The sequence below is a fragment of the Mercenaria mercenaria genome, chromosome 2 (genome assembly GCF_021730395.1).
Source record: "Mercenaria mercenaria strain notata chromosome 2, MADL_Memer_1, whole genome shotgun sequence".
Classification (NCBI taxonomy): Eukaryota; Metazoa; Mollusca; class Bivalvia; order Venerida; family Veneridae; genus Mercenaria; species Mercenaria mercenaria.
In genome coordinates, this window is record NC_069362.1 from 46105455 (window position 1) to 46118434 (window position 12980).

The following is a 12980-nucleotide window of genomic DNA, read 5'->3' on the forward strand; positions in this document are numbered from 1 at the left end:
CTGAAGTATTTTAATCTGATGCCATGAAATTTTGTAATTACAGCCAAAATGGCATGTTTTAACTGTTTCAGATATTCGTAATGAGAAAATTATTTGTCTATTCAGACTTTATTTTGATGATTGACTGGACCACAAAAATTAGTCCCCCAAGAATATTTAAGTTTCATACCTTCACATAAGGATGCCCAGTATTACTGGTCCCAAACTGGCGACTACATCGCTCCTCCTTTCTATGCTCATAGAACTCCGGATTCCTCATGATCGCCACCGGTTTATTGTCATATCGTAGACAGAAGGCCGCACAACCATTCAACTTGTCCTTGTCATTGGTGTGGACTGGCAACACAATCGGGATAGACTGGTTGGTCACTCCTCCTAAAAACAAACACATACATATGTATAAGTTAAGCAATCTTGAATAAGTAAATATATTTTAAATTTTCTTATGTATTTAATATCATTTCACAAACGCATTTAGCTGTGTGTTGAGAATCTGGTTATGCACATGTTTTGTGTTGTTGTTTTTTTTGGGGGGATGGGGGAGGAAAAGGTGTAGTTAAATGCTAATTACATTGTATCTGATTGTTTGGCAGCATATCACTGCAAGTCTGTTGCAACTTCCCGACTTAAAGCTGCAGTGGTGTACAAATGAGATATGGTTGTCTTTGGTGAAACCACCACAGTGATCATGTGTAGTCATGGAGTTAAATTCTCAAATGTCAAATTTGTAAGAACAAACACTCAAACAATAAGTCAGTAGATGCTGCCATGTTTAAAAGTTTCAAGAGATAAAGAAGGTCATTTAACCCTTAAAATTCCCCTAATCTTTAAAACTGAATATAAATTTATTACCATCCAAAAGGCATCCAAAGTGCTGACACTGCAGGAATTCCCTTTCTCTCATGAAACCATTCAGGGGAGAGGCCCAGCCCTCCGACAGCACTTGAGTCCATTGCAAGTCCAGCTAAAAAACAAATTAGGTATAAGATACAGTTATCAAACTATGTGATAAAAGATAATAGGTCTACTTGTTTCAAATTAAATTTTGATAAATAATATTGTTTGCTAATTCATCTCTATTTTACAAATTTTAAATCATAAAAGTTAAATACAGTTAACAAACTATGTGATAAAAGATAATAAATAAACTTGTTCCAAATTACATTTACATACTATTTTTATAACTGAAACTTGAGTAGCACATAGAATATTAGTATTCACTGAAAATGTCCACCTTGTAAAATATATAGGACATCTTCTAACAATAATAGCACTTTCGCATGTATTTAATTTCACAAAACTGACAACTAAATTAAAACAGATCCCTTGCAAAGAATTATAATTTGACAGTATCCCACCACAGATAGTCAAATATTATTTTGTTTGTTCGATATAATATTGGAGAATTTAAATCATTCCATTTCTAAGTCAGCTGCCTAAATCACTTGGCCCGCCACACCCAAAGAATGTAATAAGCTATAGTTGTTAAGTCATTACTCTGGTCATTTACAACACCTTTTGTCAAAGACAGATGAGACATATTTGGATCACATTTCATGAAATGCAGCCATGTTTTCAGTTATCTGTACATTTAAAGTGCCTTGTACCGCTAAGTCAAAATGTACACACCTTTGTTATCGCTAGGCTAGGTAGAGCCTCAGCCTCGGCTTTTACCGCCTGCAATCTGTTCTCCGGCACAAACAATTCCTTCACAGTGTTAATAGCACTGGATGGTACCACCTCCTATTATTCAATGAAAAAAAAAAATCAAATTTCATTTGAAATGAATAACACATACATAAACATGTAACAATCTCATTTTCAAATCAGACTGTAAATATTCCTCAATTTAATGACTTGAAATTATTATTCACATAAACTCATGGGATGTTACATGTTTTAAATTAAACACATAAATCTGTGTGCAGCAGAACCACTTGTCTAGGTTACCCTGTATATAAAATCAGCATGCAATTGAAAGTTTTAATTTACAAAACCAGTGAAAATGACCTTCAAAAAATCAATTCATTCTTCTAAAAAGCGTGCTTGAATACTACAGAAATTCTAAACAAATTATGAACATCTTTTGGTTACTTTTTCTTGTCAGCTTCCAGCTCTCTTAATAGGTTATTTCTAAATTTTCCTAGAATTTTACCGACATCAATGAGAATTACCAGAGAAACAAAACTGAAAATACCTTTTCCACAAGATGACTGACCACTTCCTGTACGCATTCGTCAATGCTCAGTTGTCCGGCTTTCACAGAAACTTCCGCATTTTCCGGTTTCTCATAGGCAGCATCAATACCAGTAAAACCTATTGAATAAAACATTTCATTACTTTACTGTCATAAGCGTCAATAATACTTTAGCGCGGCTGAAATTGTAATCGCTTTTCATAAAAGCAGTGTAATAAATTGTATCAGAGTAAATATCTATTAACAAGGAGAATATGCTCTTGTGATATTTGAAGATGATAACAATAAAACAAGATTTCTCCATCAAAGTGCAGTGATGTGAATTTATTCTTCATCAAAATCCCTGTAGAGATCTTTTGACGCAAACCTATTTTTCCATCAGAGACCTGACATATGCTTTAATAAAGTATGATAATGCAGTAATATTGCTTCAATCACCACCTCTCTGAGTGAAGGCTATTCAGCAGGATGTACTGAATTTACATAGTGTCGACTGGGTAATATTAACCTTTAGCCTGCTAGATTTCTAAGATGGACTGGTCCATCATTTAATTTAAGCACTACCATTTATTATTCCAAGGGGAGTTCACTGAAAATTTCCTGATCAAATAGCGAACAATGCAGACTATGATCAGACTACACGGATGTGCAGGCTGATCTTGGTCTGCCAGTTCTAATCACTTGCCGGCAGCAGGCTAAAGGTTAATGATGGTTTTAATATTTGCAAATAATATGACTCGGAATTCAAGATAGTCATGAATAATAATTTGTATGATGTTCTAAATCACAAACACTTGCGATTCACAAATTCTTAACATCGTGAATAAGACTACTAATCAGCTAATAGTTAAAAAAATTCAACACAAAAATTCCCTAACCTACAGTAACTCATAAATGGAAGTAATATCTTTATCTTTTAAAGGATGTGTTTGTGCTTCATGTGTCCTCAGCAGAGGTTATACTGTAACATTACATTTGGAGGTCTGTCTAATCTGTGACTATAATGCATACCTTTGATGATTCCTGCCCTGGCTTTCTTGTACAACCCTTTGACATCTCTCTGTTCACAGACATCCAGCGGCGTGTCTACGAACACTTCGACAAACCTCAAACCAGACTGTTCATGTAGCTCCCTAGCACGTTCACGGTCCTGGAATAGAAAATGAAGATATGAGCTATGAGATTTGCTTATGGTAAAGTATTGTTGAGACTCTGCAACAAAAGTGCTAGCAATGAACCACTCTATGCCTAAAGGTTAATTGGATCTCAGTACAGTTGAACCTGCCTTAGCTGACACCCATATTAACCCTTACCTTGCTGAATTTCTATGATGAACTTGTCCATCTTTCAATTTTGACAGTACCATTAACTGTTAGAAGGGGAGCTTATCAAAAAGATACTGATTGAATGGCCAACAGTGCAGATCATGATCAGACTGCACTGATGTGCAAGCTGATCATGATCTACACTGGTCGCAAAGGCAGAATCAATTGTGTCCAGCATGATAAGGGTTAAGCATTCACCAAATTTACTTTTTGCTCTAATTTCAGCTTGTCTTAAGCAGCCACCTGCATTGAGAAGCCAGACAGTGTTAATCCCTTGACTAATTCTTGAATACAGGTCTGACAAGATATGTCTTCAGTTCACCTCCATAATTGAAATTTTTGTTTTATGTGTTTCTTAACTGTGTTATTAATGGCAATTACATTTAATAACCATCATCATTATTAAATTTTGTTTATTAAGACAAGGGAACATTCAACTTGAAGTAATCATTTATTAATGGAAAACCTGAAACTGGGAGATTTCTCTAAATTATTTTCATTTATGTAAAGTGTTTTCTTGACAGTATATATCTGCTATTTTTACAGAAAGCATCTGATCCATTACACAATTTTAAAACTGACTTACTACCATAGCAACAATAAGGCTTGTATTTCAACAATGATTTTCACAAGAGCTAAAATACTATCAGTTTTCAACCACCTGAACATTACAAACATTGAAACATGACAAAAAAAAAACAGCATTGCCAAGCTATTATCAGGTGAGATATCTCAACTAGACTTTCAACCTGTTTCATATTAATTGCAATTCAGTTATCAGAAAGGGGGCAGTTTTGATACAAAAGAATAAAATCCAAGTGACAAGAATGGTAAAATCTTATTTTACTCCTTATGGTAAAGACAATATCATATTTTCTTTTTATAGTATCTTAAAATCTATTCTTGTTAACATCTCTCTAGATGAAAACTGATATCTAACATGAGAATGTTTCAAAATTCAAAATTACAGCAGATTTCTTGAATAAATTCTGTCTGTCAGTAATGAATTTGAATAAAGAAATAATACAGGGCCAATATTGCTTATATCCATAGATCAAATTCATGGAAATTCTCAAAATTTGCTGCACAACTGAGATCTAACAATATTACCATACAATATTACAGTTTATTAATGAGACATAATTTAATTTCGTTCTTATGAAATTTCATCGTTTCCGTCTCAATGGCTAGCTACGTTCGCATATAAATTCATGGATTTCAAAATCTTAAAGATAGAGCGCTCCTGTGAATTTCAAATTTTATAGTTAAATGTAACAAGAATTATTTTATGAACTGGCACATCAACCCTTATCATGCTGGACAGGATTGATTCTGCCTTTGCGACCAGTGTAGATCATGATCAGCCTACACATCTGTGCAGTCTGATCATGATCTGCACTGTATCTTTTTGGTAAGCACCCCTTTTAACAGTTAATGGTACTGTCCAATTGAAAGATGGACATGCTCATTATAGAAATATAGACGGGTAAGTGTTAACAAAAACATGAAATCCATGAAAACTAAGTCCCCTTCAAACAACAATGATTTCACAGAAAGCCTATTACATCCATGCTGTTCCTAGAAAACTATACCCTTTAAGTAGATTAACCTTTGCTCCATGTCTATTAAATTTCTATCAGCATCCCCACCAAGTCTTAATGGGATAAGTGTGTTTCTATGTGGCAATACTCTTTTAACATGTAATGTTCTTTAATAAAGTAATCACACTTGAATTGCTCCTTTGAAAATGATGCATTAGGGGTCTGAAACTGCTGGGCTGGTATTCAATGTTTCAAGTCTGAAACTTTAAATGCAAAATTTCCTTTTCGCTCTCTCATTCTTAAATTTATAATAGCACACTGACTGGTGAAATGCATAAAAACTTATACTGTAGCTGCACACTTCCATTATAAACTAAGTGATGACAATAGTTACCCTATGCTTTAAACTAAGACAACATGAGTATTTTACCATTCTTAAGCCTATGATTAAGACTTAAAATGATTATGAATATGGGCCATAAGTGATGAAGCCATCCTGTGCTTCAGTTTTTATGAGGCAATCTGGCCTAAAAAGCCACTAGTTTCTGATTTCAATGTTTGCAGTACACAATTGAATATTTAAAGTCAACTTGCAAAAATGGACCACATATGGCTCTCCAAAGTGTGGTATTTACAAAAAAGATTTGACTGTAGTAAATTGTGCACTTTGTGTCTTTCTACACTGCTCTATAAATAATACTTTAATAAAAGGGTTCTGAAAAAGTGAGGGAACATCCAGACACTTTGCAATATTCTGATATATGTTAAATTTTGCCTAAATGATCTTCTTAAGGCAGACATAGTTTCATGTCACTTTAAATGTGATAGGAATTTTTTCATTACCTAAATGCCCTAGTATGTTATCAAAGTAGTGTATGAATCTAGGCACATGAAATATATATATATATGAGATCATGTCATTTAAAAATGTAGGACACAATTTAGACCTTAGATAACCTTAATTAATATCAACTGTTGATTAGTGAGCACACAGGTATGCATACGTGCATAATTTCATTCTTTTATTTTAATCATGTTAGGTGTCAAATTTCAGAACATTACCATTTTCACACAAGTTAGTCATACACGTTCAAAAAGTTCTTGTAAAACCGTAATTAATGTATGTGGTAAGGACCTCATTTTATCTGATGATATGTTAAAGCCGACGCTTACCATTATCTTAACAGAAAGACTTAGCCCGACAATGGGATATCTAATTTTGTACAAATCGAATTTTCATGAAGCAAAAATCGTCTTTTCTCCCAAAGACTGAACTTAAAATGTTATCATGTGTCCTTTGAATTTCCTTGAAATCTGATCTTATTAATGATGACTCAGATAACCTTGGCTAAAATCAGTTGTTTACATAACACAGACAGTAAAAATCTCTGGTCCACTTTTGCTTAGCAAACAGAACACCATTCACCATTTTTCTTATGATTCTCAAATATATTTTTCACAAAAAGAAATTACAAATTTATATTATCTTATTTTATATTTGCAACTGCTTGTATTTTGCTACTAATATCATAAGCCCTCTCTCGTCTACCAATGCAAAAATGAGCTTGGGACTGTGTCCTTTCTCTGACATTTAACACAAATTAAAACAGATTTTTACCTTGGCATAGGGACTGATGAAGGCAGTAATACAGACAATACCACCATCAGCAAACAGTTTGGCCACCTCAGAAATACGTCTGATGTTTTCCTCACGATCTTCCTGGGTGAAGCCAAGGTTCTTGTTCAAACCCGTACGAATGTTGTCACCATCCAAACTGTATGCTGGAATTCCCTGACTCACCAAATATTCTTAAAAAAAAAAAAAAGATTTCAATTGCTGAATATTCTTCGTTACTTGACAGCCATTACTACAATTAATGGAGCATGTACCGTACTAAATCCATACATTTAGGACTTAATCAATTTAGCAAGGTGCGAGATCTGATGGAGTCAATTTTCAATTTTAGTATAAGTGTCAAAATAGAGCTAACAGTCATGTTAGCTGTGTGCCTAAATAACATTTTCATAAGTCAGCTTACTTCCCAAATTGACTTTTTATTCTTATTTTAACTTGTTTTAAACAGTTGCCTGCCTAAAGCAGCCACAATGTGTTTCTCCCTTGGATGGCTGTTTAACAGGTTTGTCTGTATTCATATTTCAAGGGGAAAGAATATATCTGCTTTTACAGGGCGGTTCCGAGGTGTTGGTAAAAAAGGTTATACTGTTGCTGACAAACTACCAACTGTTCCGACTATATTTTTAAACAGTATTCTATCTCATCAGGTAGCCTTTCTGAGAGAAATCCAGCAAAAAGCACACATTAATTAACACTTAACTTTCAGACTTACCTTCAAGAGCGAATGAAATGGTGGTTTTACCAGCACCGGACAAACCGGTCAACCAGACAGTACACCCTCTAAATCCAGCCTTGGTTCCAAGCACCTTCCCTCTCTTATCTCTAGAGACATTATGTTCCTGGTATACCACATTAGTGGCCCTTTGCACAGCCTGAAATAGATAATAGAAATATTTCATGAGACTTATTTTAGCTGATACTAATTCCGTTTCTGTTTGGTTGTGATGATACTCTTCTTGGAAAATACATGTCATCTGAAGGGGTGCATCTGTGAATCTAGCCAGGGCTGAAACTAGTTATGTCCTAATCCTGTGTCTGACATCTTATTCACTACTAAACCACTACTCTCTTTGAACAGTTCGAAATAACTTTCCATCACCAAACTATTTTTTCACATCTTAAGATACTATAATGTCACTGTCATTGCCAGAGGAAGACACAAACAGATTAAATGTTGCGACAAACTTTATCCACAAAATACAGAAGGGGAACAGAAAGTCTTTTGAAATCTTAAAGACAGCTTTTTTTTTATTGTGCTTTCAAAAACTGATGAAATACACTGTATTAGCAAAACAAATATGATACTGCTGAGAACTCTTTATCTGAAGGAAATCTGACTTCATAAAAGTCTGTAATCAAAAAAAGAGATCCTGCTGTTTTCATTTATAGCTTAAAAAAAGTTCAAATTTGTTAGTTACCAATGGAAATGAGACAGGAAAATATAAATTGTCACCTCAGTGCAGAAAGTGGATAACTGAACTGATATCAAGAAACATTTCTCCAGCTTTTGCATTGACGTGGCAACAATATCATCGCTTGATCATTAGTCAACCATATAATATCATATTAAAACAATTTATTGATCTCACAGGCAGAAAAAATGACTTGAATTAATATGTACCAGCAAAAAAATAAATTTACATGATCCTGAAGTAGATGCATAATTATATCTTACTGACCCAGATCTTTCAATGACCTCGTAGTTTTTATCATACACATATTAATACTATGTTCAGGAGATTTACAACTGACATTTATGTTTGTAGTATGATCATATGATTTATTCATAATCACAGCATTCAACTCTGGATCGTGAACCTCTGTATACGTACTGAACCTACTAGTCACATATTTTTACTACGACTATACTGAAATAAAGTCAATTTTTTTTCATTTGAGCCATGCCATGAGAAAATCAACATAGTGGTTTTGCGACCAGCATGGATCCAGACCAGCCTGCGCATCCGTGCAGTCTGGTCAGGATCCATGCTGTCCGCTTTCAAAGCCTATTGCAATTAGAGAAACCGTTAGTGAACAGCATGGATCCTGACCAGACTGCGCGGATGCGCAGGCTGGTCTGGATCCATGCTGGTCGCATACCCACTATGTTGGTTTTCTCATGGCACGGCTCATTTATTAATTCTTAAAAATCAGCTGTCTTACACAAGAATTAAAGTATATTGTGACCTTTCCTTTACTTTTTTCATTCTGTCATACTGGGTACAGAGCAACCCCGGCACATGGGACATTCCAAACCAGACACAAACAACAATATCTCGGACAACCCAGGCCTTGTCAAAGTTGTTCCCAAATCAATATAACTTATTCTTTTGAGCACATTAAAATTATAGTTTTCAATTTATTAGTCTTTAAACATAAAATGTTTGCTTATGGCTCCAATTACTTTACCTGTTCAATTCAATTTTATTATCAATTTTTTCTATCTATTCTTCAATCTTAAACAATGTTCTTAAATCATTAATATTACATAAACAGCATGTGCATTAAATTACAACGTGCACAATATAATAATTATATAGTTATTCATATGAATCACAAAAATGCACACTCCCCCTAGTATTTACAATTAACTTAACCACCCTAATTATTGTAAACTATATTATGTTACACAATAAATCATTTCAAGTATGGTAAAGCGACAAGCTGCTTCCTGGCTTGTATTATATATCCGCACATAATCCGATTACAAACAAGAGCTGTCCATAAGACAGCCAAGCTCGACTATTCGAAATATTGTCACAGAAGCAGGGAATTATTACCCAAAATGTTAAATAACAAAAGAGTTTTAAGTTCGAAACGGGACATAATTTGACCAAAATGCATATCAGAGTTATGGGACTTGATGCTATCAACTAGTTTAATAACCCCGAAGAAACATGTTAAGTTTCAATTCCATATTTAACTTATACAATTCCATACTTAACCAGTGGTTTTCTAAGTCCAGCATGGGGCCAGGACCAGCCTGGTCATCATTTTAGGAATCATGCTTTCCCTCCAACAGAATTAGGGAGAACGTTGAGAAAGATAGGGAGACATCGCTGCATTCGGGTTTCTGGCTATATATTATCCACTTTTGTGGTTTCTCATGAACGGTAATTTTTGAATTCTTGATTACATCAGCTGTTTCAAATTAAAGTTATATTGTGAACCATTCCTTTACATTTTTTCCAATTTGTCAAGGGGTACGAAGTCATATCACGAGTATGGGACTTCAGCTATCAAATAATAATATCCCGGACAACAGGGTTTAAAGTTTTCCAATTAATATACTTCATTATTTTGAGCACATTAGTAATTCATGTTTAAATTTATTCAGTCTTTAAGTCATAAAGGTTGGCTATTGCTCAAATATTACATGTTCAATTTTATGCATTTTGTCCTATATATTGATCTAAAAAAGATAAAATTAAGTTTACATAAACTTCAATATTAAAGCCTTATATTATATAGTGTATGTACTATGAATCACAAAAATTTGCTAACCAGAATTTACATTAACTTAAGCCATAATATGGTACTATATTTGGCCAAAAATCATTTCAGAGTTATGGTTGACCAAGTGCTGGTTGTATATATATCAGCAACATAACGAAAAAAAAGTTTCATAGAAGCCATGTGCCTTGTAGTCACAAACAGGATTATTGCCCAAAATGTTAAACCCAAAATTTTTAAGTTCAAAACGGGACATAATTTGGCCAAAATGAATCAGAGTTATGGGACTTGTGCTATCAACTAGTTTTATAACCCCGAAGAAACATGTGAAGTTTCAATTCATATCTGCTTAGTTTTGGAGATAGTAACTTGCATGTAAAACTTTAACCAGAATTCTAAGTCCAAAAGGGGGCATAATTTGCTCAAAATACATGTTAGAGTTATGGAACTTGACCCAGTGAGGTTGGTAACTGACCTAGAAAAAGAATAAATAAGTTTCAAAGCTATATGCCTTTTGGTAATAGCTGTATGTACTTGCACGCAAAACTTTAACCAGGATTTTCTAAGTCCAAAAGGGGGCATAATTTGCCCAAAATACATGTCAGAGTTATGGGACTTGATTCTATCAACTAGTTTTATAACCCCGAAGACACATGTGAAGTTTCAATTTAATATCTGCATTAGTTTTGGAGATAGTAACTTGCATGTAAAACTTTAACCAGGATTTTCTAAGTCCAAAAGGGGGCATAATTTGCTCAAAATACATGTCAGAGTTATGGGACTTGGCCCAGTGAGGTAGGTAATTGATCTAGAAAAAGAAAAAATAAGTTTCAAATCAATATGCCTTTTAGTAATAGCTGTATGTACTTGCACACAAAACTTTAACCAGAATTTTCTAAGTCCAAAAGGGGACATAATTTGGCCAAAATACATGTCAGAGTTATGGGACTTGACCCAGTGAGGTAGGTAATTGATCTAGAAAAAGAAAAAATAAGTTTCAAATCTATATGCCTTTTAGTAATAACTGTATGTACTTGCACGCAAAACTTTAACCAAAATTTTCTAAGTACAAAAGGGGGCATAATTTGGCCAAAATGAAGGTCAGAGTTATGGGACTTGGTGCTATCAACTAGTTTTATAACCCCGAAGACACATGTGAAGTTTCAATTCAATATCTGCGTTAGTTTTGGAGATAGTAACTTGCATGTAAAACTTTAACCAGAATTCTAAGTCCAAAAGGGGGCATAATTTGCTCAAAATACATGTTAGAGTTATGGAACTTGACCCAGTGAGGTTGGTAATTGACCTAGAAAAAGAATAAATAAGTTTCAAAGCTATATGCCTTTAAATGATAGCTGTATGTACTTGCATGCAAACACTTAACCAAGGTGTGACGCCGACGCCGACGCCGACGCTGACGCCAGGGTGAGTAGAATAGCTAGACTTTTCTTCGAATAGTCGAGCTAAAAACAGCAAATCAAACAAAAAAAAAAAATCAATATTGACCAGACTGTCTAACAATTAATCAGTTACTCTTATAACATTTTTTTTTCTATAAAATGTAATATTTATAAACTTACATGTCTAACATCTGTTGACGGTCCTGGCCTCCCATAGGTTGCCATTTTTTTTCCCCAAATTAAAAAAAAATCAGTGCAACAATCCTTTATAAAGCTGTCAGTATTTCCTTTCGCTTCTTTACAATAACACTGCCACGTATGATAGTACTATACGAAACTATTACTAGCAAATACTGGAAAATCTATATTCATTCTATTTAACCTATACTGTCAAAAATTAGGATTGATATTGGGTCAATATTGGATACTTATAACAGAGAGACATTCTGTAGGCTTAAAACAAGTAGCAGCTTGCATTAATAGGCAAATAATTGCTACCTGTTAAATAATAGATTTTTAAGCCTTCCAGCTAAAATACGGACTTCAATAACTTGTGAAAACATCTTTGCAAAGAATGTACAAACTAAGTTAAAACCTAAACAATTTCATTTTACAATATGATTAAAAGACCATTTTAACATTTTATAAAGACTTAATACAAATCTCATACAGTTTAACAGCATGGGAGAACAGTTGGAACTTGCAATGTTTTAATAATACTTGGAGATACTAATCTTTGACCTGGTCAGTGAAAGTCTATATGCTGGTACATGTACATGATTATTTCTACAATTGATTTTTCCTTTTCCTACAAGTAAATGCAATAATACTATTAATATTATTTTTATGATTATGACTATATATTGCAATTCTCATAAAAATTACATTTATCATTATCACCATTGCTGTATTATTATCATCAGGGGCAGCAACTGCCACAATCATCATGAGCAGCAGCAGCATTAATTTATTATACTATCATTATACATTTACTGGTATCCATAGTTTTTCATCATTATAGTTGTACAGTGCAACCCATCTTAACTGGAACCCCTCAACATGTAAACCTGCCTAAACTGAGCAGTCTGTTTATGTCCAGAATAATTAATTTGGCTGTTTGGTTGTCTTCTAACCATGAAATTGCCTAGCAGAATTAATTGTAAGTAACTTGTCTTAGTAAATTTTTGTAACTGAAAACATTTTTTACTAGCATTTATAATCATAAAAAAGTCAAAATAAACAGTCTAATACACTACCAAATGATTTGCTGAAGTAAACCAAAACTGATTTTCTAAAGATTACTAAATAAATATTAACTGAAAACATTTCTGGAAAAATTTGGTTTCTAAAAGTAATTAATTTGAATAAAACATAGAGTGGCATTAGAGTACAAAATTTAATAAAATCTAGTTTAATCATCTATTAGTA

General features: G+C 33.7%; 1 protein-coding gene across 6 annotated transcripts in view; it reads right to left on the bottom strand.

Moving 5' to 3' along the window:
- The window catches only part of LOC123563878 (bifunctional 3'-phosphoadenosine 5'-phosphosulfate synthase-like), a 43122-nt gene that overhangs the window by 3160 nt on the left and 26982 nt on the right, over window positions 1–12980 (bottom strand). For 5 of the 6 annotated variants that reach the window (XM_045356982.2, XM_045356987.2, XM_045356988.2 and 2 more), the window contains exons 2-8: window positions 7412–7571; window positions 6682–6872; window positions 3209–3347; window positions 2198–2316; window positions 1630–1743; window positions 853–964; window positions 170–375 (exon numbers count right to left, since the gene is read on the bottom strand). In XM_045356982.2, coding sequence (XP_045212917.2) covers window positions 170–375; window positions 853–964; window positions 1630–1743; window positions 2198–2316; window positions 3209–3347; window positions 6682–6872; window positions 7412–7571 — 1041 coding nt within the window. Of the gene's footprint in view, window positions 1–169; window positions 376–852; window positions 965–1629; window positions 1744–2197; window positions 2317–3208; window positions 3348–6681; window positions 6873–7411; window positions 7572–11732; window positions 11877–12980 lie in introns of those variants that run through there. The other variant, XM_045356983.2, reaches the window with a different exon arrangement.